The sequence below is a fragment of the Tenebrio molitor genome, chromosome 8 (genome assembly GCF_963966145.1).
Source record: "Tenebrio molitor chromosome 8, icTenMoli1.1, whole genome shotgun sequence".
Lineage (NCBI taxonomy): Eukaryota > Metazoa > Arthropoda > Insecta > Coleoptera > Tenebrionidae > Tenebrio > Tenebrio molitor.
The window spans coordinates 5,488,014-5,512,638 of NC_091053.1; the positions used below are offsets into that span (position 1 = coordinate 5,488,014).

The following is a 24,625-nucleotide window of genomic DNA, read 5'->3' on the forward strand; positions in this document are numbered from 1 at the left end:
GTCTTCTTAATTTCATATTGAGTTCGCTGGTTTCGAAAATTCTTGATTTATGTAGACAGAAGTTGAAGACAAGATGTGGTCGGCATTCCTTGCCGCTGCAATGAAATAATATTAGTGAAATTTTCATACCACACATTTTCCTTGTCTTCTTAATTACACGTTGAGGTCGTTAGTTTCAAAAATTCTTTATTTGTGACGCACCCCACATTCAAAGTTTCTTCTACAATATCCACTTCGTTTTCGGAATCACTAATATCACTCATTTTACTGCTTGTTTTTCAACACAACTGGCGATATTTGCGCACAAAAACTGCAATGGCGGTAGTTGTTTGCAGATTGCCTTAGAAACGCGATACAAAAATCGACATTGTGGCAACACGATGTGAAGGGCGTCGTATCGCATTGCATTCTAGTTAGGAATGTTTTGTAATAAATATTCAATCGCGCAAAAAATCTCATAAGCATGACGAACGTTAATGACAATGTACGGATCTCAGACAATATTGGAGTCGTCGCAAGCTCCTCCTCCAAACAATTGTCTTCGATCCGTACATTGTCATTACCGTTCTTTATACTTAATATACTATTTTTCACTACTAGATACGTTAAAACCCTTTCTAATAATAATTATTAATTAAATTATTTTGTCCCATGCGACGATCCGAGTTCTCATTTTTCAACGGTTGCTATGAAAATTGAAAATCGTCTGTCTACGTTAACCAATAAAATCAAAGAAAATCTTGCGTTGCTAGGTGACGGGTGGTCATTATTAACCACTGGTTAATAATGAAAAATTTTTAACTAGTAGGAGAGAAATTCTACTTCTGGGTTCAGTTCGAGACTCAATAATGTCGCCTTCTAAGACTAGTAGTGAAAAAAAATACTAAATTCGAATTAAAACAATTTGAATTGAAGTTCGTTTTTTTTATGGTTTTTAAGCTATTGACAGAACACCTTATTTTACACTTTTACTATTTTTATTATTTTGCTACTGCATGCAATTAACACTTGCAGTTAATTTATTTACTTATAAATATTTAACATGGACATAATCAAAAATAGGACATAACCAATTACAGAAAAAAAAGACGTTTCTGTCATCCGTTGTCCTTTAGTTCAAATAATTGTCACTTGAGGTCTCTGCTTTACGTACGATTTTTTTAAATGTCAAGAACAATTTTTCTTACGGAGAAATCATCGAGTGGGACGGCCATATAACACCACCGAGTCAACAGTCTACATAAAGCCTAGAAGCGACGAGCGATAAGTCATCCATCAAGACTATCAGGAGTAAGTAGGTAGATATGCGCGCGATTCACTGTGTATAACAGACCTACTAATTTGCGTGTTTGTATCGGGATATTTAAACCTTAGACTGATAGAAATTTAATAATATAAATATACAGGGCAAGTCACATAAGGGTTATTTCTGAATTTATTTTGTACGCAACCAAAAATACTAATGACGCTGACTACTTGATACCGTTTATAACGTGATTTAATTTAGTATAGTCGTTTTCAATGACATCCGTGCTGTCAGTGTCGTTTTTAATATGTTGTTGCAGATTGTACAGACACATTCATAACCAGTATTCAGAGTATAAGAAAATCCTAGTTAAAAAAATGTTAAACAAGAAATTGAGGTTATGGTAAAAGAAAATTTATATTTCGTGAAACATCAACAGCAAACAATAAAACTCAATCTTCAACATGGTGTAAAACATGGTTAAACTAAGTCATCCTCGGAATCTGAATCAGACTACATATTTGCTTAGCTTTGTCGGAAATCATAGATAATAATTTGAATTTGCCGCCTGAAGGTAAATTACCAAATCAGGAAATTCAAAATTACTAAACTGAAACAGTAAATGATGCCAACATACTGTCATACTGACGGATGTCATTGAAAACGACTATATACTATATACTATATACGACTATATACGTAGGTATGTAATTTGGTTAAAAATGTCAAAATGACAGTTGATGAATTTAATTTTGGATTTTATTAATCAGAACAGGATAACGTCATTTTGACATTTTTAGCCAAATTACATACCTACGTTGATTACTAAATTAAATCACATTATAAACGGTATCAAGTGGTCAGCGTCATTAGTATTTTTGGTTGCCTACAAAATAAATTCAGAAATACGTCTTATGTGACTTGCCCTGTATATAAGCGTTTAGCGTTTTGATACAGTTGGCCATGTATTAGTTTAAAGTCACTAGTCGTTTCTAGTGACTTTAGAATTAGTTTAAAGTCCCTAGATATATCTAGGGACTTTAGTATTAGTTACTAAAAACCTGCCATCTAGCAGAAAATAATACAACTAAAGCCTTGCAGAGCTCTGTAGCGTCAGGTAAAACACAGACAATTAAACTATAGTAAGACGTCGCATTGCTACCCAATTTTTGGAAACACGATTCCAGCGCGGCGCGAGCAGTTGGCCGAACTAATTTAATAAAGCATGCTTGATGGAATTGTTTAACTTAATAATTTTGTCCTCATTTAATATTAATTTCAAATGTAAAATGTCTTTAAAATGCACAACGTTTTATTAATTATAAGAAAAATTAACAATAAATGAATTAAATCAAAAAGTAGAACCAAAACTAAAATAAAATATTCTGAAAATCCTCATTTTCTTCGTAAGTAACACGTCTTTGACGATTTTTTTAAATTCTCTTCTTACGTCCTGCACTTTTTTTTAATAAATGATCAAATTGATTGATGCATCCAACAATTTTGTTTTAATTTCCAGAAGATGGCTTTTACATATAAACCATGAAAATTAATTTTTCGTTCTAAGGCGATACGTAATTTCTTTCCAATACTTCTTTTATTCTAAAATACACTTAGATCGTAAATTTTGGAAACACAACACACAACTCTTCTGTTATACATATATACATAGTGGGTCGATAAAAACGGTACCAATTTTGTACGCTCATATTTTCCTGAGTTATTATCTGTTTTTAATTGGTAATATACCAGTGAAAAGCTCAATATTTATAGAAAAGATTGTTGTTGTCCAGAACTCAAAAATTGTGCGTCACAACATGAGACATGCAAAAATTCTCTCAATTATAAGTTTTCCAAATATGGTTCAATATGCTCCCCATTTTTATTAGCTAGTGAATGACGGAGCAACATCAACATCGCACCGAGCGGCACAAACAATCATATACCTTGAGCTGAAGGCTCCTGAACGAATAACGGAATGCTGGAATCAGCTACCTCAGAGACAAATATGTAGCTTCTGCAATTGGGGGCAGACAAAGACAATTACAAATGATAGCTAATAAAAATCGAGGGCATATTGAACCATATCTGGAAACTCATAATTGAGATAGGTAATCTTCAAAACCAGAATTTTTGCATGTCTTCATGTTATGACGCACAACTTTTGAGTTAGGACTATCTCTGCACAGCAAGAGGCCTTCATCTTTTCTATAAATATTGGGTTTTTCACTGGTATATTAATCATTTAAAAAACTTAATAATTCAGGAAGACATGAACGAACAGAATTTGTACCGTTTTTTTCGGCCCACTGTGTATTTTAGTTTCAATTTTAACTTGTCATGCTCCTTAAAAGAATAGGTACCGGGGGCACACACTATTGTTTGGTTTCTTTTTGTCTTGAATTGAAACTGAAAGTATAACTTTATTAAGAAGTCAGTTTCACCACTTAAGTTTTTACCTTTCAAAATTACGTAGCAGATTCACAAATTGCCCAAAAAGTAGAAAATGTTATTTTTTTCCTTTCTTTATTGTTTTCTTATTGACAATTTCTCAATACTGAAAACGTTGGCTATTGTAATTACTTTCATTTAATAAATGGCACTAATTCCTACCTTTTTATCTTTAATAAGTACATTTTTATTTTTTTCAGAAAAGTGTCACATTTGACAAATATTTTTTGACTGTTGTAAATACAACGGTAATAATCGAAATTTTACGAACAAATACGACGGAGTGTTTTGGCCAAATGCGTGCGGAGCAGCACCGTCGAAGCTATTCCAACATTATTATATGGGATTGAAGTGTCTTACTATAGTTTAATTGTCTGTGAGGTAAAGCACAGACCACAGACAATTAAACATAGTAAGACTGTCTAGATCTATTCAAATTTCAGCGACGCGCGATACTAGCGACGCGCTAACGTAGGGCCGAACTAGATGTATAATAAGTTGCATATTCCTCAATTATTGCAATCGAATGTATAATTAGTTGCATACGGACATATTTTTTTGTTTTTATTTACCTATTTTTCATATTATGGTTTTATTTATTAAAAAAAAAACAAAGACAAACAATTATCCAAACATTTTATTTCATTATTTTTATAGTTTTCTTATAATTTTGAAATTGTTTTTCGCTTATAACGATCCATGTAATAGATTATCTTTTCTCTGAGATTGAGTTCACAAATTTTGGTACGTTGAAAAACCTATAACACTTTGCCTGAGAATTTTGATGAATGTGCACGTTCTGGGACAACTTCAGGATCAGGAATCACAACTTCTGTAATTTACATAGTCATTAAAATCTTCGAATTGTCTGGAAAAACTGTTATTTTGTGACACTGTGAATTTGGCACGAAAAACTGATGGGAATGGCACCGGCACACCTATAAAATCTAGTTTTTTGAGAACTTGTAAAATAATTTTCTGAAAAGTGGTCTTGCCAAATGAGTGAATTTTGTAATTTTGAAGGAAGTATTCCAGAAGTATCTAAAACCTTTATCCACCTTTTTTCAATTCTGAAAATAACATTTTTTGTAATAACTTTTTTTTCGAAAGTATTACCCAATACGAACTTTTTGGTCAAAAACTATTCAAACAAGTTAGTCAAGCTTGGACATCGCAGGTAGAAGAAGCTTGGGACAAGTACGAAAGTCATTTTGGATTATTTTATAATTTTTATCATAACGAAATTGATTGGCAAATTTTTGACAATGATTAATAAAGATTTTTGAAACGAACAAATTTGATTTTTTGAATAAATCAAATTTCCCGCTGTCAACGTAAATAGCCGATTCATCATCGACTAAATACGGTTATTTAGTTCGGCCCTACGTTAGGGTTGCGCTAGCATCGTCCACGTCTCCTAGGTTTTATACGGACTTTAACATAATTCGTTATTGGTCTGTGCATACTCCTGTCTGCGACTAAACATAAGGGCCTTCAAATTTTTTTTGAATTTTGGGATTCGTTTTGAAATTTTATTTTACAACTTAAAATTTTTTTTTTAGAAAATATTCAATCACTGCATGAGGTTTTGCACTTTATGAGGATTCGAACAAGCAGCAAACGGATGCACATGCTCAGAGCGAGCAGCGATAAGCGAATGCGGTTTACATTATTTGTGTTAAATAAATAAATGGATTCGTCGGGACGTCGGGTTCTTTACTTATTCATTTTATTAAAGCCGATGAAAAAGAACATTATGACATTAATAAATTAGCGCCTAAATGGCATTTTATATTGATAATTATAGGACGAAGCGGTTCTGGTAAAACAAATACTGTTGTCAATCTTTTAAAATACTTATTTTTTGATAATTTTTATTTGTGCGAAAGATCTAGAAGAACCTTATTATTAGTAATGATAATAATAATGAGGACCACCTGGTATAGGATTTAATCTAACAGAAAATGGTGATTATTATGCTATCGCAGCACACAAATGAGTTAATGTAAAACAACCAGAAAATCCTGGTGATGCTATTAATTTACAATATTTAGCGTCAGCTGTGGATAAAGTCAACGATGATATGATTAAAAAAGATGATTCAGAAAGACGGGCAGTGGCAATGGTTGCAGACGAGTTCCAGGCTGGAACTCGAAAAGACATCTTATCTCTTTTCGGAGAAATGTTTACAATTTCTCTACGTGAGTGATTTTTCTGTAATCTCGGTTTTGGATTAGGATCTGTTGTTTGTGTGTTTCCCCTAAAGAAATTATCAGCTTATGAAATCAACTAGGTACATACTTGTGTTAACAATAGTTCGGTATTTGGGCGATAAACCAGTAAAACACAGATTCTCAAAACAAGTGTTTAATCTCGGGAGCAGCTGATACAGGTCTCAACTCTTAGGTGGTAGTTCCGTATCTCCCTTTTTCCGCGCGGTACTTCGTCCTGCTCCCGTCGTCGGCCGTCGGATTCCCCGAGTACCACCGAGGACGCCCACGCAGTGCTGACGTGGCGTTCGTGAAGTCCCACGGGGTTTCACCGGTTAACACTTGCGTAATTTATTTCATGATTGATATGTTAGATAAATTGAGTTAGGACAGAAAATATGTACAGGATGTTTCTGAAATAGGTAAATTAATTTTAACTGGTAATAGAACTCGTCAAAAGGAACAACTTTTCGATCTACCATTTTGCCGAAAAACGATGTTTAATTCCAAAAAAAAAAATTGGAGAGATTTTTCACTAAAATAGCCCTACGCCACTAAATACTGCAATGGCTAATTGAGATCAGCGCTAATATGAAAAAAACGTCCATTTTCATCCAGATAACGTGTTTTAACACAGAAATCGAAATTCAAAGAAATCTACCCGTATAGCAAAAAATCCACTTCGTAAGAATCTGGCTGCTTCAGGTTTTTAGGTAGCTTAGTTTTGGAGATATGAACGGTTTTAGAAAAATCTTTCCTATTTTTAAGCCATTACGCAACGTTTTTCGCCAAAATGACAGAGAGAAAAGTTGTTCGATGAGTTCTATTACCAGTTAAAATTAATGTACTTATTTCTGTTACACGTTATATATTGCAATTGATAAAGTGCCACTTGATTCAGCTTTTGAAAAAAAAAACAAACCGCATTTTGTAAATTAAATAAAATCCCTTTTTTTAAACAATTGTCATGTTGGTATGAGCCACTAGTTATTTGATAGTTATTAGGTTGGCACTTGGCAACGTAAAATGTCAACTGTATGTCAGTCACAGTCATTTTGATGTGAAGGCGCTTGCGCTACTGAAGCCGCAATTACATTTAAATTAAAATAAAAAGTAAAAAGAGTTTCCGAAAGAAAGGATCTAACACAACGAGAAAAATTAGCTATGATTAGACCACGTGAAGAAATGCAGACAGAAAAACCTAGGTACCACGACCATGCTAATTGTAGTAAAGATGCACAATATATTCGAGGTATTTTCTTTAAATATATGGGGTGATTCAAAATGATTGTGGCCAAGTATGGCAACTATGTACGAAAATTTATGCGGCAACTGTGTGGGTAGGGTAGGATTGACATTTCTTTTACAGTTCATAGGCGTACAATTTTGAAAGTTGTCAAATCAATGTGCAATGGAATTAAAAAAATCAAATACACGCTTATGAAATGTCATACAAATACAACTTGACCAAGAATGACTAAGTCTGTTGGTAACAATGAAGATTTGAATGATTTTGGTACCACTGTAATCTAAACGCATTTCCGGTTGTCAGCTTTGACAGAGTTGACAGGCGAATTTGACGTTTACCATCAAAGGGTCATTTTTGTAATAGCATAAACATACCCGACATAACCTAATTTTTCTTTAATGTTATGTCAAGTTAAAACATCCGGTCAGTGCCAATTACGAAACAGAAAAACACCAATATTTTCCAATTGTTTCATTGCCAACAAACTCAGTCATTGTTGATCACGCTGTATTAACTTTACCCCATTCACACAGTTACCACATACATTTTCGTACATAGTTGCCATACTTGGCCACAATCATTTTGAATCACCCAATACATATAAACTTAAAAACGTAAATAAGAAACACTCAAAGAAGAGACTTTTTTAAGTTCATAATTCAAGAATACAGGTCTGTAACAAAAATTTTAGACTAATTATTTTGAATGTTTCTTACACCGGAGTTAGCTGTAATTTCTGGTATGAGTGTAGGTTTGCCCTTCTGAATTTGTAAATTTTATATTCGACATTTAACACTTGTCACTTTACGTTTTTCATTGTTTATCGTATTTCAAAGAGGTAATGAAAATGTTTTGTGTTTGTTAAGTTCGCAAAAAAGTTGTTTTCAAAACTACCTCGTGCATAATGTGTGAAGAAAGATCAACTGGAAAGCTTCCAGAATCTGAAGAAGATGTTAAGTATTAAATAAATTCGAGCCCATGTCTTTAATTTTCATTATTACTTTTTTAACTGAGTCACTGATGTTATTTATCTTCTTCTTAAGTGTACAATAAATACGCAATTTGTTAAGAGCGTTGAGACCTCAATGATACACCAACTTTTTTATGCTAGGCAACCAGTAAAACCAATTTGTTCTAGGGGTTGCACATCGTAGATCACACTAACATTATTGGATTTCTGGTGAAACAGTCGGCAAACTGTCAACTCCTACTAGGATCCCACAACCATTTATAGACACTCTGTGCTTGAAGTAAACTCTCTTGTCATTTCGAAGAGCAACTCATTTTAGTCGTATAAATACCTTGAAATAAATCTTAGGGGAGATTATAATCAAGAATCATGTGAACCACGTGTTACGCACTCGAAAAGACATCTTATCTCTTTTCGGAGAAATGTTTACAATTTCTCTACTTCAGTGATTTTTTTGGAACCTCGATTTTGGACTATCTGTTGTGTGTTTCCCCTAAAGTAATTATCAGCTTATAAAATCAATCAATCAATCAATGTTATTTAAACTGATTTAGAACAGAAAATGTATTGCAATCAATAAAGTGCCACTTGATTTATCTTTTGTTGCATGTAACGTGTTGTTGTATATTTAAGACTTGCGAAACAAAGTTTGATTGAACTTCTTAAACATGAACAGCAAAGTCAGAAAAAAAAATGGCAAATTTTGACGCGTTTCTCGCGTCGGTGGGCCAGACTGAACGCTCGACGCTCCGGGTTCGAATCTTTTTGGCGGAGGTTTTTTTTGTTATTACTGAAATAAACAAAACGTATTTCTGTAACCTTCTTTATAATTTTTTTGTTTTTCAATTAAATTTTGTACATTAAATTACGTTTTCGAAATTTCATTTTTAACGGCTTTAGCCAACTGGCCCATTATTTTTTTTCTCGTAAATTTACGAGCGTTCCGGCGTTCCCTTTCAGGGTGGTGATATGGGCAGTCGGGGCTACCATCCTGATTTTTTTTGTTCAAAGAGCCGTCGCAAGTCTGGCGACCTCTCCTGATTAGAGGAGATTATAATCAAGAATCATGTGAACCACATGTTTCTCTCCTTCAGTTCATTTACTTACTTATCGGTTTATGAAATCAACTATTTATAAAAATTTTTCGTAATAGATATGTATATAAATTGATTTTGAAGCGAAAATTTACTGCAGTTGATAAGGTGCGACTTGATTGATCTTTTGTAAGTAACATATTTTATAAATAACATTATGAGAAACAAAATCGATTTTGTAGAAATATGAACATTAATCTGGTGAAATCTTTTATTGGCGACAAGATTCAGAATTTTGAATTAACTTTTGAAAATCCCTATCAAGATGTGGATTTCTATTTAAGACATGTCAAACAACGCTTAATTGAACTTCTTAACCAAGAACAGCAAAGCCACAACGGGATCAAAGTCAAATTGTCCTTAAAGTGTATTTTTATGGAGAAACGCTCCCACGGACTGAAAATACAAAAAAGTGAAAAACAAATTTCAACAAATTTTAAGAGGTTCAATAATGAAGGAGAAGTTGACGAAATGTTCAAAGAGATTAAAGACCAAATGCCAACTAATGAAAACACAGAACTGCAGGAAATTGTTCATTTATCAGTCTACGTTGATTCAATAAAGACATTTCTGGAGATCTCAAATAGAAAAGAAAAAGTTCCACTTGTGGTTTTCGTAAAGTTTCAAGAAAAAGAAGCAACATCGCAAGACGCGCAACTCCCAAGAGAATATGTGCCAGTAGGTTTTCAATGTTGTCTGTTGAAATACAATGAAAAAAGCTATTCTGATCACCGATTTGAAAGCGAAAACGTCTTTCGGGAATTTTGGGAGATTCTGGAAACGAAAGTGATGGAAAAATTCAACCAAGAAAAACAAAATTTTGTGCCAGTTATTATTGCAGATTTTACAAAATATACTTATTGTTTTCTTATTCGAGGAATAAAGCGCGAAGACGAAGTAACTATTAAAGGAAGTGTTAACACAAAAGTCATTTCGTTGATTAAGAAAACTGTACACACAAAATTGAAATGTTTAGATTTCAATGCGTTCTACTGGGCTTATGACTCAAATACAAATGTCTCGTATATGGTCGAGATATTTCAGAAAATAAGAAAACTGTGTGACCCCTCCGGATTGGACTTGGCTAATTATTCCAGTCTAGCACAATTTGCTTGGAATGATATGTTGAAATTTAGAAGCGAAAACGGTGAAGACCCAATTCCCATCTTGGAAGACGAAGAGAAGATAGAGTTTATTGCTGAATCTATTAGAGGGGGCATACGTGATGGTCCGAAAAGAGTAGCAGAAGCAAACAATGTATATGTTGAGAACTATAACGATCAAGACCAACAAACATTTATCGTATCTTTGGATCTCAACAATGCGTATGGATGGGCGATGTCTCAAAATCTTCCATGGGATAATTTCCGTTGGGTGGATGAAAAACAATTTGCAGACCACTACCATATAATAAATTTAAATGAAAATGACAAAACTGGTTACATCTTTGAAGTAGACTTGGACTATCCGGAAGAACTTCACGAGGAACACAGCGATATGCCCTTTTGCTGCGTACACTCAACACAACCAGATGAACCAAGATTACAACTAAATTTACATAACAAGAAAAAGTACGTTATTCTAGATCAAAACTTAAAACAATGTATGAATCACGGATTGAAACTTAAAAAAATACATCGTGTCCTCCAGTTTACTAAAAAACCGTGGTTGAAGGATTATGTGTATTATAACACCAGACTTAGAAATACAGCTAGGGAAGGCTCACTTGAACGAAACTTTTACAAAAATTTAATAGTCAAAGTTTATGGCAAACTGAATGAACGATTCGATAAACGGCACTACACTACAGTAGCCACTAGAGCTGAAGATTTGCGAAACCTCAATTCAAATTATGTTGATCGTATAATTCATGGAGTTCATGGAGATGTAGTCTTATTCGAATTCAAACCGGAGGAAATAAGGTCCCCACGTTCCATATTTGCGATGTTCAGCGTTCTTGAACTGTCGAAAATGAGGATGTATCAATTCCATTATGATCTCATGGTAAAGAAATACGGAAAGCGCCTCAAGCTTCTGCGATTGAACACGGACAATTTTATTTACGAGATTGAGACCGAGGATTTTAACAAAGATTTGGGATCAGATCCAAGACTCTTGGCTGAATTCGTGCCAGAAGGTGATTTAAGCAAGAGAAAACCAGAGGAAGTATTGGGAAAAATGAGGGATGATAGTGGCGGAAAAAGAATTTGCAAGTATTATAGTACTCGATACTCTAATTACTTCATTCGTTTTGATGACGGGACTTGTAAGATTATTGTCCCACCGCTAACAGCACAGGAAAGACAAAGAATAACGGAAGAAGATATCAAGAAATGCATATTTGAGGATAGACCGATTATAACGGAAAGAATAAAAACGTTTACGAATGAAGATAAAGTTTTTAGAGAGAGAAATGTGGAGGTTGTGGTTGGGCCAGGCGATCCAAAGAGATACATCAAAGAAGATAAAATCAATACGTTGGCGAAGGGACACAAAGATATCCCATCCACAAGTAACTAATCATTCTGTTGCATTAATCGATATGTTTACTTATCTTATTTCATTATGTGTGTTTAAAAAAAAAAATTAGATATAATTTATAATATTAAAACTGGTTGAGGGAAATGTTTTACGAGTAGGTATCAGTTATTATCTGTGGGTGTAGAATTGCCAAAATAAATATGTTAGTTATAATGTTTATTCTTATTCCAATAAAATTATTATCAGTTAAACCCAATCATGACTATGAGCAATAATTTTTTCCCGACAAGGTCATTAAAATTTCGTGGTATAGTATTTCCACTGAGATTTTCGTTGACAGGCTTTGAAAATTACTTTTCACATGGCGCGTAACATAAAGAAGGATCTTGAAGGGTAAGTTGTATTTCGGCTGATTACTTGTCGATCTCAAAATCCTTGTAGCATATTCAAGTTCTCGTATGTGGTGTGTGCAGGGGCACCGTTTTGTTGGAAATACTCGTTCACAATTTCATCATCATGAAGCTGTTGCTGTTCAAGACATTGCTGTATGATTTCCCGATACCTTACAGCCGTCAAGGTTCCTGAAAAAATTGGTATCGTTAACTTCTTTGGGAAAAATATTTGTATGGTAATTGTACCATAAAAAAAATTGGTCCAATAATCCTGTTTCTTGAAATATCCAAGGTTGGTAGAACTGACTAATTTGTATAGTAGGTTGCCTCGTTGAAAATTGAGGGGCGGGGGGAAAAGTAATTCGTGACGTAAAATCAACCCAGAAATTTTGAGTGGTCGAATAGAACCCAAGGTTTATAAGCTCCGTGGGGTTTATTGGGTGTTTTTTTTTTGGTTTATTGGGTGTTTTTTTGGGTTTTATTCTAGTGAGTAAACACCTGAAATAGTTATTTTTATATTAAGTGCGTGAAGAGAGTGTTTTTTGTGCATGAAAAGGTCTTTTACGCCGAGACGAAGGTCGAGGCAGTATAAGCCTTTTAAATGCACAAAAACATCTTCACGCACGAAATATAAACAATATTTTTTCTATAATTGATTCAAAAAATTGAAATTAATAATTCAAATTTTTGAAGGAACTCTGAAGTTTTAATGCAGTGACCATGTTGCTAGGTAACTAATAAAATACAGTGCGTGAAGTGAAACACAGAAATAGTCGTGTGCGTGAAATCGCATTTCACACACTGTTTTGTATGGTTTCTATGGTTTCGATCTTACTAACAATGCAAAAAGAAATACACGTTAGAAAATGACCCACTTCAGGCACCGATAACTATGCGTGAATTTCAATTTTTTGAATCAATAATAGAAAAAAATTATTAACCAGTAGGAGAAATCCTACCTCTGGGTTCAGTTCGAGACTCAATAATGACGCCTTCTATGACTAGTAGTGGAAAAAGTAAATTAAATAAATTCTTACCTTTGGCTGCAGAATACAATCACAGTTCACTAATAACAATCGAATAAGACAAAATGAAAGTTATTGCGAACCTCTACCGCTAGTTATTTTTCCAGAAACTTGCAAGTATTTTACATTCAATTATATTTTTGGAAAAATGACATCGTCCTTTTGTTCACAGATGTCGGCGATTTCTCATTATAAATAAAAGTATATAATAAAAGAAAACCGCCACTAGGCGCTCATAACACAAACATCATTTGTTTCAATTCTGCCGGAATTATTAGTGCGGGGACCTCAAAAGGACGGGGCCGTGTGAGGTCGCACACTTTGCACACGCCTTGCGATGGCACTGATCAGGATGGCCTTCAATATTTGATGAAATTGTGAAGGATTTGAGAGGAAGGGTGGAAGAGACTCCACAAATATCTGTATCCTGTTTAGGTATCTCAACAATCCGGTACCTATACAATCTGTGTTGTGTATGTTGTTAACTAAATTTAAGATATTTTTGTTCGACACTGTCAGAATTTGAGAAATTTCTCCTGTGTGAGCGGATTTTGATAAATGTCACAACTTGTCAAAACGAAACGTCAAGCTAGAAGCTAATTTTAAAGATTTTAAGCGAACAAAAAACGTTGTATTCAACTCGTTCTTGTGTAAATTGGGCCTTTTTTTGGCACTCGTGGGCCTTTAAAACGCTCGTTTCACTCGCGTTTTAAATTGGCCCACTCATACCAAAAAAGCCCAATTTACACACGAACTCGTTAAATAATAGTAAAGTCCATTCGCGTTGGATTTTCCTAGTCAAGGTCAAATAATTCAATATTGTGGCGGTGTGATTTTTAGTTCAAAAATGCTTTTGCTGTGTATGTCACCAATACGGGCTGATAAAGTAACCAAGTCATTCGTAGACTGTAGAGGTTATGTTATTCGCTGTCAGCAAAGAAACAGTCATTTTTCAAATATTCAAATAATACATCCATTTTGTTATCATTTGCACTAAAAATAGTGTCAGTTGTTAATCGGTATGATAGGATTAGGAACATACAATAGGTATAAAAAAAATACCTAACTCCTACCTACTGGTGTTGTATTTTTCTGCTTGCGTTGTTGTTTAAGTGAAAAAACCCTTAATGACTACATTTACCTACTTAACCTTCTGCGACTAACATGATGAGTGATGAGGAGCAAGAATAAGTTATAGAAAATGAACCCAATAGGAAATTGTGTGAAGTTTCTTTCATTGGAAGCGATGGAAGTAAGGAATGCATCTAAATGATGGAACAAATTTGGCAATAAAATTTCAGTTATTCAGAGACACTTCTACGTTTTGATTGTGGTTGTAACGTTTCAAGAATGTATTGTTACAATTGCATACCACAAAAGAAAGGTGTATTTTGATTCTTAATGATTTTTTTCTAATTTAAGTTTTTTTGGTGTACATATTACCTTTAAAACGTTGTATTCTTAAAACTGCTCAATAAAGGACGTAAATAGATTATAATCATGTTAATACATACAATACATTAAATATTAAAGGATTCTAACTAATTAATTTTCGAACTGAAGCTATTTTTTCTTGAATCCGTATTAGCTTGCGGGTTTCGTCACATTACGTCAGTTGTGGAAAGTTAACGCAATTTTAAAATTAACCTTTTGTCTTTTCGCCATGGTAAAATCACCCAGGAATAGAATTTTATTAAAAAATCTGTGACTTTATTTCACACGTCAAACTAACATTCAAAATTAAAGACGTCAAATCGCTCTGTCACGAATAAAACACGATAATGTAAAAATTACTAGGAAAGGAGGCGCAGGCTTGCAACATGACGACAATTTGGCAGGGAAAATCCAACGTGAATGGACTTTATATTATGTTATGAGGAGCAAAAATGAAGTTTTATGTGCTGCAGCCAAAGCACATAAAACCATTTTTGCTCCGAATAATATATACTATTTTTTCTTCAAACCGTCATAACAAATTATTTAAGACATGTTAAGAGACCAGGTAGGAATTTCAAATGATTTAGCTAGTTTACTTTAGAGCCGCTCATCAGCGGAGATAATAACTTCACGGACGCCCTCAGCGGAGATAATAACTTCACGGATGCTCCTCAGCGGAGATAATAACTTCACGGACGCTGGTCAGCTCGTTAGATGCCATGACAATGAAGTGACACTTTAGCATTATCAATGTCATATTTTAAGGACGTTTGAAGAAAAACTACTATTATTGAAAAACCTGCAACACTTTATTTCTCCTAAAAAACACTGTTATTTATGTTGAAAGAGAAGATGGAGTCAATACGATATTCGACAGCTCAGTCCATTGTGTGACGACTAAAATTCAAAGCTCGCCACTACACTTATCTCAAGAACAAAACGCAATTCATTTACTGAACAACTTTATTGTTTCCCCCGTATACATTCACATATTTTGCTGCTTCCGGAAACGGTTGTACTCCTTTAGACGAATAGCTTGGATGTTGATGAAACCTGTGGCGTCGCTTGGAGTAAAGTCGGAATGTTTGTCCATGGAGACCAGATCTTCATTGTACAAAGAAACCGGTGACCACCGTCCCAAAACCGTCACTAAAACGTATTCTTCTTGGTAAAGAATAAATCAAATGAATGTTGTTAGTGTACCGTTGCCCTTGTAGATCTCCATGTTCACTTTCCCTGTGACATTTTCCTCGGCTAATGCCACACACCGACTGACATACCTTCCTTCAGGCGAAAACCAGAATCCGTTGTAGACATAATCTGACAGACGATCGCGAAGACTTTGTTTCACCCTGTAGACCTCCTTGTCTAGGCAGAACACCTCCAAGTCCGTATGGGCAACGTGCAAGATGTACCCTCCCGGCGTCTCGTACACCCCACGTGACTAAAACACCTCAAACATATTTCGACCAAGCCTACCTTTGCACAAACCTTCAATCCTATAAACCTATTTTCAACAATATCGATCCTCCCGACACCATATTTCCCTCCGATTTTATTAAGAAAAGTGAAGATTTCCAGCGGACTGTCGTATACCTCCGCGTCTTGTGTTATGACCTTGATTGGGAGACCTCTCGCGAACTCAATCGACAGCTTGAAGGGCTCGTTGGGAGCCTTCTTCGGGTCCACCGTCATCAAGAACAAATCATGCGGGGCCTCGTTGTTCGGATTCTCCAAAATCCCGGATTCGTAACTGATGTGCATCAAGTTGGCATCCATGCTCCACGGAGCTTTGGGGGTGGCCGAAACTGGAATATTGTTAGTGGCGGCGTACTCGAGCAGGTCTTGCCGACCTTGAAACCGCTCGGTGAACTCCTTTACCCTCCAAGGGGCGATGATCTGCACCCAAGAAACAATCAAATCGCTTTACTCCCCTCTAACAAGAAAATTTACTTTCACTTCCGGCCAAAGCGAGTAGCAGGACAGTTCGAAGCGCACTTGGTCGTTTCCTTTTCCGGTGGCGCCGTGAGAGATGTATCTGGCGTTGTTCGCTCTCGCCGCTTCGACGAGCCCCACGGAGATGCAAGGACGAGCCAAGGATGTGCCCAGGAGGTATCTGGATTCGTAGATCAGTCCCGCCTGGATGGCCGGCCACACGTACTCCTCCACGAAGGACTTGCGAATGTCCTCGATGATAACCTAGACAGGTTTAGTTTTGCCGTGAGCCAAAAAATAAAACCAAGTCGAGGGGAGAGATTTGGAGAAGAATTAAAAGGACAGCGCCACAACGACAAACCTCCCTCAACATGTCATCAGACTTGTAAAGTCTTCTATGTTTTTTTTTTAAACAAAGCTGTCAAAGTGTTGTCAAGTTGGTATGATGAACTGAAAGTGGCAAATAGTGCATTTCACAATTTTGGTTGGTTGCATCGTGCGTCGAGCTGTTCAAGGTCATCGACGCTGTCATAGCGCATAACTGGATTTGCGTTTGCGTTAAAAAATTAACCCACAAAATTTGAACAGATACCTTCGTAGAGAGCAGCCCCTCACAGGGCGTAAAAAAATAGCCTTGATTCGGTAGTACGAATCAATCCACGACTGTACGTCAGTTCCTCACAACTGTGTCATAATTACCTTCGACGCTCCAATTTTCGTCGCTTTCCGCCTAGCCTCCTCGAAGTCTTCGTCTTGGCCTATGTTGGCCATGTAACAGATTACTTCATAGTTTTCTTCCAACAACCATTTTAAGATGCAACTGGTGTCCAAGCCACCCGAATATGCGAGAATTACTTTTCTTTGGCTCATCTTACGAAAGACTGTTCGATTGTTGGATAAATCTGATGACCCTGTGAGAGGTCATCGCCGAAAAAAAGTTCGATAATGATAATCACGCTCAAATTGCTAATATTTATTTAAATTGACATTAGACTTTAGTGTAGGTATTATTACAAGAAATTGGCTCGACATAACCTATAGTTAGGTACAAGAAAACACAATAATATTGTCACTAATTTTAATAATTTTTAACAATGCTAGTACTACTCTACTTTTAACCTGGTTAAAATAACGTATTGCTTCATATTTATAACTCTAGATAGTACACTTTCATTTCTGGAAGCGAGAAATTATAAATGACTTAAGCCGTTAACAGCTGACGTCGAAGTCAGTATAAATAACTATAGTACAGCCTTGTTTCGGTAGATTTGTGGAATCAACTAATTCAGCTAGTCACACCCTAGCACATCGAGAGAACGATTTTTCATCCTTACAATTACGAATCACAAAGTCGCAGTTTCTACGACCGGTAACGGTTCCACTAAAGCATCTTAACACATACATATTTAGATTGATTGTGAGATCAACATGCACCGATCCGAATCGACTTAAACCTCTCATCTCTTTTGTAACACTTGAAAAATCTACAACGGTGCAATAATAATACATCTCGACCGATCACGTAATAAACGTAACAAGCACGACAGAACCGAACCTCTACGGCTATTGCTAACAACGATTTGGAGAAACGAACGGAAAAACATTGAACACCACGAGACAGAAGCTGTATCAGATATCTGGTATGTTGAAAGTGACCTTCTTGGCTGAATTCTAGCCGGTCAGGGTGGCCAAGTCGCTGAGGAAGCCCTCGGGTGTCAGTATGTGGGAGGATCCGATTATCACCTCCCAGTTCTTGACGGCGTTCGTCACTTCGTACGCGCACCGTATCTCCGAGAAGCTCATACCTCCGACGATGAAAACTAACAATCTGGGGACGTTCTTCACCGTTTGCTGGGTCTTGTCCTTGTGCCAGTGACCGTACCGAGCGCTGCGACAACAATATTAATTACTTCGGGAAATTTGCACATCAGCATTACCATCACAGTTGGCAGCCCTAGTGTAAAAATAAAATCCGATAAAGCGCTAGCCAGAACACCCCGAGTTTTGCATCCCGGAGTTTTGTCACGGACCAATCAGGTTACATCACGTACCCTCGATTTTTTGGTTTCCAAGGTGACGACAGCAAACAAGTCGGTTTTTCGACCATATTTTCCAAAGTTTTAATTTTTCTTACGAAACAGTGTTAGTGTTTGTCTTCCAAAAGAATTCATTGTCGCCCCTTTCCAAAAACGCGGTAGTGACACTAGTTTACGCATTATAAATAAATAATAGACCTGGTAGTGCGGTTAGGTAATTACTCCCCCATTTTAATTACAAAATTTCGATTCGGAACGTTCTTACCGACTTTTTTCTAACTTGGAGGTGTCGGAAAATGTTTAGAGAAGCTAAACAAAGACGTAACACCCTTTACTGACCTCGTGGGGGCGTGGTAGGCGCTAGTCTGAGCCCTGCCCGCCAAGAACGGGAAATGCTTCTGGTCCAGCTTGTCCTCGATGCAGTCCTCCATGATGTCCTTGATGACGGGCGTCCACCGCGACATCTGGTAGGTCTGTTCGGTGATCCGCTCTTTGCGCGGCACGCTGTACGGTTTCTTCCTGTTGCCTCCCTGTCCGATCAAACTCCATTATTTTTTGTTCGCAAAACTCCAACCAGACACTTACGTCACTGATGACGTTCACACCCAGCAGCTGCAGATTGGCGATGGTCTGTTTGTCTTTGATCTGCGCGTGCGTCGCCAACTTCGACAGGTTCTCCTCCGTGATTCCGTTCTTGGTCATCGCGTAGAGCGCTATGATGCGCATTTTGTCGTACTCGTTGGTTATCTTCGGGTCGAGGAGAATCGGGACGATGTTCCGCATGTGATCTTTGATCTTCTCGCCCTCGGCGTCGGTCCCCATCGCCAGATCCTGCTCCACTTTGCACAGCTTGTCGACGTATCCTTGGTAGGCTTTCATGCAGTCCTCGGCCAGGTGCAGGTGTGTGGCGTACTTGGACAGCTCTTTCTGGTACTGCGGCATCTTCTTGATCATCTGGGACAGATCCTTCATTGACTGTTTGTCGCTCTGGGTCATCCTCTTCGAGTCCGTGAATTTCTTCAAGTTCTTGGTGACGCTCTGCGAGACCACCGCGATGTGCTGGTGGCGCAGTTCCACCCACAACTCGTCGTTCTCGTCGAGGAGGACCTCCTTCACCACACCCGCTGACGCCTCGTACCTACAAAATTTCCACGTGAAAACAATCGCGACTCGACTTCCCTCGCGACTCACTTGTAGACGTCGTTCTCGATCGGCAGCAGGTCGTAACCCATCGCCTGGAACGTCAGCTCGTGGAGCAGGGGGGACACGCAGTCGAAACCGCGGTCCAGAATTAACAACTGCGAACGCGCCTTCTCCGGTCCTTCCCCCATCGTGGGCTCGTCCGCTTTGTAAGCGTCCAGTTTTTGTTGGATCAACTGCGCCAGTTCCACATTGCGGTCCCAGTCGCTTTAAAAACACAAATCGAATCTCTCGTCTTTACGCGAAATTTTGTCGCATACCTTCGGTATCTGACTGAGGGGTATTCCCCGAGGGTCGCGCACAACGTGGCGATCTGTTCGGCCATTCTTTCCATGTTTGCGTTCCGAGCGGCCGCGAAGCTCGGATCGTAACTACACTGAAACGTGTCGGGGGAGTCCAGAGAAAATACCTAAAAGTCGGCAATTTTTAGTCTTGACAAGGCTCAAGCGTGCGCTTAAAATTCAAAATGTACGATAAGCATGCAGGGATTAGAATTGTAAGACTACAAAATGTTTAAAAAATTTATCTGGATTAATTGGATCAAAATCTATCAAGACTAATAGAATTAATTCTATCTATACATATATCTAAAATCTATTTATTTTTTCAAACATCCTGTACCAATCGCACGCTAGTTATTTAATAGTGGGTTTGCTTCATAAAAATTTAATCCAATGGTAAAAAGCCTCACCACCTAGAACACACTAAACAAAAGCACACCCAAAGAAAACACCAAGCAATTAGATACATTTAAAAAAAGAAAAACAACAAATAAATATTGAATAAGATCAGTAAGTTTTTGAGTACAGATTTTAGACGAAATGGATGTCAAAAAAAATGACAATAAAACCTCTCATTACATGGCGTAAAAAATAATACAAAAAACATTATTCGCTTAACTGAAGATTTTTTTATCCAGTGTCTAAAATCCAGACTTGATAACGTTAACGGCTAGCATGCTAACGAAACACACCTGTGACTCATAGGGTAAGAAGGCAATGTTGATCTCTTTTAGAGTTTTAATTTTCTTAGCTGCGCAAGATTTACACAACTCATTGAACAGTTCTTCCGGGCATACTGTTGCAGAGCAGAAGACAATTTTAATAACAACACAAACTTTCAAACATGTCGGACACGTCGGACGCGGAATCTTTTCTTTTCGTCCCACTGCACCTGGCGTTAACTTTTCGAAGAGAAAAGATTCCTTCGGTAAACGTGCCGTCAGCGACACCTTCAATAATCTACGTTAGATAGATGAACTGATCAACATTCATCCAATGTTAGTCGGAGACGATTCACAGTTTTGAGATTGTTAGAAGCACAAAGCGTCAATTGTAAATACAAACATGAAATATGTACCTGTTCTTCGCATGGAATAAAAGCCACGTTAATCTCTTTTAATGTTTTTGTGTATTTGGCTACCGGGTGCTTGCACAACTCGCTAAATAAGGTATCTGGACATGCTGTTGGAAATCATCAGAAAAATAAATCATCATGGGTCATTATAAATGATGTACCATCGCAGTTGGCGTTGAAAACCCACACAAATTTTGGATGTGCCGCCAGCCTCGCAACGTTAGACAAATTAGTAGACAGATTTACACTACCGCCAGAAGCGCCACCTATCGGCGATACTAGTCTTACTCATGTTATGAGACTTGCGGCACATTCAACGCCTACTGCGATGGGACAATCATTTATGATGATTCTGTAGTATTAGGTCGACGCTAAAAATTATTTCATTTTGTCATTGCAATGTTCCACTGGCAGGTGTTCGTTTGTGTCTAACATTGTGGCACTCCCAGTCTGTCAACTTAAGCGGCAATTGATCCAACGTACTACAGGGAGCGATTTTAATTCAGATTTACCGTTGTGTATGCAACCAACAATGCAGTATTGGTACTGCCGCTTAGTTGACCTGCGCCCGGCTTAACTGTGGCCTGGTCGTTTTACCTTCGGTGAAAAAGACGTGTGCGGCCCTGTACATGGGTCTGGGCCCTTCGAAGTCCGCCATCAACGAATGTACCGACTTCTCGGAGGGGGTTATAAGATAGACTGCCTCCATGGTGGCCAAAGGTTCGCGCTTCTTGTGTATGTCCTCCACCACTGCAAAAACAGCAACAGTAAAAACAGGCTAGGGGGGTTGGGGTCGACGTACGGGTGATTCCTTCGGCTGAGATGTCGTGCATTTTGCAACATGCCGAAACCATCCGCATGGCCAGCTGGTCCACGACGAGGACCCGCCACTCGAGACCGTGTTGTTGTCCCGGACCGTTTTTCTTCAGGGCTTTCAACTTGACGACTTCATTCATGATTTCTATAAATAAAATTGAGTCATAAACGGGGCCGTTAAAATTGTAGTGTGCGTTGGGGTAGGTTTGCATACGCACACCGGGAATATTGACATTTGTGACGTCACTAGCGCCCCACTCACGTATTACGCGATTAATCGATAACTTATGGGAAATATTGATAATCGAAATTGAGTTTTGCTCAAAGAAATGTGAATATCGTCGATTATATGGATCTGTGAGGGTGTCGTAAGGCCGAAATTATTAATTCTTTGACTTATCAGTCAGCTGTCAAACTTGACCGAATTTTTGAAAAAACGAGGCGATGCGGTTTTAATTCACTTACTTATTCCTACTTGGGCTTTCAGAGCCATTTTGGCGATTTATGGGGTTAGTCCACTACTTTAACACTCTGTACAAACGCAATTTGGGGCGATTTTGTCCGGAACACCACAGCACTTGACACTCACAATATGACTCATAAACCACGACCCACTAGAAAGACGCCCACTGAGTGTCAACCAGGGCCTCTGCGCCGACCGGCTTTTACACCCCCAGTCTCAACAAACACCCCCACTTATGCACATTTTTTATACATATCAATCGAGAGGGACAATTTACATTTAAAAAACGCTACAAACCGAAAAAATACAATCTTTTTTCGAATTTTAGATAGGCGACCAGTTTTACAAGCAGAGCTGCCAATATCACGACGGCAGAATGTACCAAACGAGAGAAAAGGTGGCACTCCTGTTTGTTTTGTTTTCAAAAGGTAAACAAGATGGCTGAGGTTGGGGTTGACGGAAAAATAACCGATTTACCCTCTCTGGACGCGTTTTTAAGCGAAAAAGACAACTCAGTGAACAATGTGTACGTGTCAGACATACCTAGTGTTTGTAAAGAGTACCCGTGCATTCTAGGTGTCGACGAAGCCGGCCGCGGTCCAGTTTTAGGTTAGTTTAAAATCCCGCAATACTACGTGTTTACATTGTTTTAAACTAGGCCCCATGGTTTACGGCATCGCTTTCTGTCCACTGAACGAAGCCACTCTCCCCGATGAGTTGGGATGCGCCGATTCCAAAGCCCTCACCGAAGAAAAACGCGACGAAATCTTCACGAAACTGTGCGAAAAATCGAATAAAATAGGCTGGGCCGTCGAAGTAATCGCCCCCAATACCATCTCCAACAGTATGCTGAGTCGACAAAAATACTCCCTCAATCAAGTCTCAATGGATTCTGCAATAAACTTGATCCGAAAAGCGGCGAGCGCAGGGGTTAACATCGATCACGTCTACGTGGATACTGTGGGCCCCCCTGAGAAGTACCAAGCCCACTTGAAGTCGATTTTTCCCTCTTATAAAATAACGGTGGCCAAGAAGGCCGACTCGACTTTTCCCATTGTGTCAGCCGCAAGTATTTGTGCCAAAGTAACGAGGGACCACTCACTGAAAGTGTGGAAGTTTGAAAAGGGGCTCCAGTTGACTCAAAAAGACTTCGGGAGCGGGTATCCTGCAGGTTTGTGGTGAGGATTATTGCAGATCAAATTTTATCAAGAGATTTGCAGATCCTACTACGAAGAAATTCCTAGCAGAGAACTGTGACCCAGTCTTTGGGTTCCCCCAGTTGGTAAGGTTCAGCTGGTCGACGACGACCGAAGTTCTCAAGGAGGCCTACCACGTAGACTATGAGACTGCAGAAGAGGACGTCACTCCAGCCTCAAACACCTCGATTACCTCATTTTTTAAAATAACCCCAAAGAGTGGAAGTGGTGGCAAAGGGTTACATGACTTTTTTAAACGGCGTTGTTTAAGTAGAAAAGTTGAACTTTGACTCATAGTACAAAATGTAGCACGTTCTTTAATTTTTACGTGTTGACACTCTTAAGACTAATTTTTTTTTACATTTCAATAATACAATTTAAAAATTCTGGTGTTTCTTTGTACCTTTTTTCGTTTTGTGGGCGCTTGTCCATGCGCTTCCCAAAGTGTCAATCAAAATTAATAGCGATTTATTTTCACTCTTCCGAAATTTTGAACATCAAATTGGAGAAATGGCGTTTTGTAAACCAGAAACCAGATTTTATTATTATCAAGTCAAATTATTTTTGTACTCGGCCTCAAAATCGGTATTTCCCGGTTATCCTCGGAGTGCGGAAAGTCCGATTTTCCGGACGCGGTGTTTTTTACTTTGCAACACAAACTAAACTCCGTACGGTGATAGATTGCACGTTTTTAAATTCTAGTTCCAAAACATAAAGCAGTGAAAAATACTAAACTCTCCATCTCAATTGTTTCACGTTATGTAGAAAACCGTTGTATCCCTGCAGATTAATTCCCGCCAAACCAGTTTCTGTGTCTGTCTTCTGTCAAAAAACGTGCAATCTATCCGTGGAGGGAGAAAAGACTTTTCTTTTCTCCCTCCACGAATCTATCAGAGTACGGAGTTTATAGGTGAAATTGCATTGTAAGGTTGGTATTTAATGACGTAGATAGACGAAAACGGGAATTCACTTTAAACAAAGTGGACGTTTCGTGACATTTGCAATCGTAACATTTATTCTCATCAATACATCTAAATATTATAAGTAATTTCATTATAAAAAAAATAA

The 24,625-nt window shown here is 37.7% G+C and overlaps 4 protein-coding genes across 5 annotated transcripts; 2 read left to right on the top strand and 2 right to left on the bottom strand.

The window, feature by feature from the left end:
• Nucleotides 1-9,227: 9,227 nt before the first annotated feature.
• On the top strand, nt 9,228-11,914 carry LOC138136669 (uncharacterized). The gene is made up of 2 exons (XM_069055937.1): nt 9,228-9,349; nt 9,403-11,914. Exon 2 carries the CDS (start codon nt 9,407-9,409, stop codon nt 11,738-11,740), a length of 2,334 nt encoding a protein of 777 aa, XP_068912038.1. The 5' UTR covers nt 9,228-9,349; nt 9,403-9,406; the 3' UTR covers nt 11,741-11,914.
• Nucleotides 11,915-15,504: 3,590 nt separating this feature from the next.
• Nucleotides 15,505-17,360, bottom strand: Ass (argininosuccinate synthase). Its single transcript, XM_069055516.1, has 5 exons — nt 17,190-17,360; nt 16,509-16,754; nt 16,047-16,454; nt 15,759-15,999; nt 15,505-15,704 (listed from the first exon to the last, which is right to left on the bottom strand). Exons 1-5 carry the CDS (start codon nt 17,358-17,360, stop codon nt 15,541-15,543), a joined length of 1,230 nt encoding a protein of 409 aa, XP_068911617.1. The 3' UTR covers nt 15,505-15,540.
• Nucleotides 17,361-17,448: 88 nt separating this feature from the next.
• Nucleotides 17,449-22,680, bottom strand: Rop (Syntaxin-binding protein Rop). Of its 2 annotated transcripts, none has more exons than XM_069055515.1 (9): nt 22,364-22,680; nt 21,885-22,043; nt 21,680-21,832; nt 20,700-20,803; nt 19,987-20,135; nt 19,718-19,933; nt 19,112-19,664; nt 18,866-19,056; nt 17,449-18,378 (listed from the first exon to the last, which is right to left on the bottom strand). In XM_069055515.1, exons 1-9 carry the CDS (start codon nt 22,389-22,391, stop codon nt 18,162-18,164), a joined length of 1,770 nt encoding a protein of 589 aa, XP_068911616.1. In that variant the 5' UTR covers nt 22,392-22,680; the 3' UTR covers nt 17,449-18,161. The 2 variants fall into 2 exon arrangements, with proteins under 2 accessions (XP_068911616.1, XP_068911615.1); XM_069055514.1 differs by lacking the exon at nt 20,700-20,803 and adding an exon at nt 21,086-21,189 and having other exon boundaries at nt 22,364-22,676.
• An 81-nt stretch (nt 22,681-22,761) lies between these two features.
• Nucleotides 22,762-23,942, top strand: LOC138136358 (ribonuclease H2 subunit A). Its single transcript, XM_069055517.1, has 3 exons — nt 22,762-22,970; nt 23,020-23,532; nt 23,582-23,942. Exons 1-3 carry the CDS (start codon nt 22,799-22,801, stop codon nt 23,845-23,847), a joined length of 951 nt encoding a protein of 316 aa, XP_068911618.1. The 5' UTR covers nt 22,762-22,798; the 3' UTR covers nt 23,848-23,942.
• Nucleotides 23,943-24,625: the final 683 nt, after the last annotated feature.

Excerpts from the sequence above, each read along its gene's own strand:
- LOC138136669 (XM_069055937.1), top strand. The coding sequence starts at position 9,407 with ATGAACATTAATCTGGTGAAATCTTTTATTGGCGACAAGATTCAGAAT.
- Ass (XM_069055516.1), bottom strand. The coding sequence starts at position 17,360 with ATGAGCCAAAGAAAAGTAATTCTCGCATATTCGGGTGGCTTGGACACC. Across the intron at positions 16,755-17,189 it reads CGAAAATTGGAGCGTCGAAG|GTTATCATCGAGGACATTCG; the intron begins GTAATTATGACA and ends AAACCTGTCTAG. Across the intron at positions 15,705-15,758 it reads GGAGATCTACAAGGGCAACG|TGACGGTTTTGGGACGGTGG; the intron begins GTACACTAACAA and ends AATACGTTTTAG.
- Rop (XM_069055515.1), bottom strand. The coding sequence starts at position 22,391 with ATGGCTCTGAAAGCCCAAGTAGGAATAA. Across the intron at positions 20,136-20,699 it reads TCTTACCCTATGAGTCACAG|GTATTTTCTCTGGACTCCCC; the intron begins GTGTGTTTCGTT and ends GCCGACTTTTAG. Across the intron at positions 19,665-19,717 it reads ATCGAGAACGACGTCTACAA|GTACGAGGCGTCAGCGGGTG; the intron begins GTGAGTCGCGAG and ends GAAATTTTGTAG.
- LOC138136358 (XM_069055517.1), top strand. The coding sequence starts at position 22,799 with ATGGCTGAGGTTGGGGTTGACGGAAAAATAACCGATTTACCCTCTCTG. Across the intron at positions 22,971-23,019 it reads CGGCCGCGGTCCAGTTTTAG|GCCCCATGGTTTACGGCATC; the intron begins GTTAGTTTAAAA and ends GTTTTAAACTAG. Across the intron at positions 23,533-23,581 it reads CGGGAGCGGGTATCCTGCAG|ATCCTACTACGAAGAAATTC; the intron begins GTTTGTGGTGAG and ends AGAGATTTGCAG.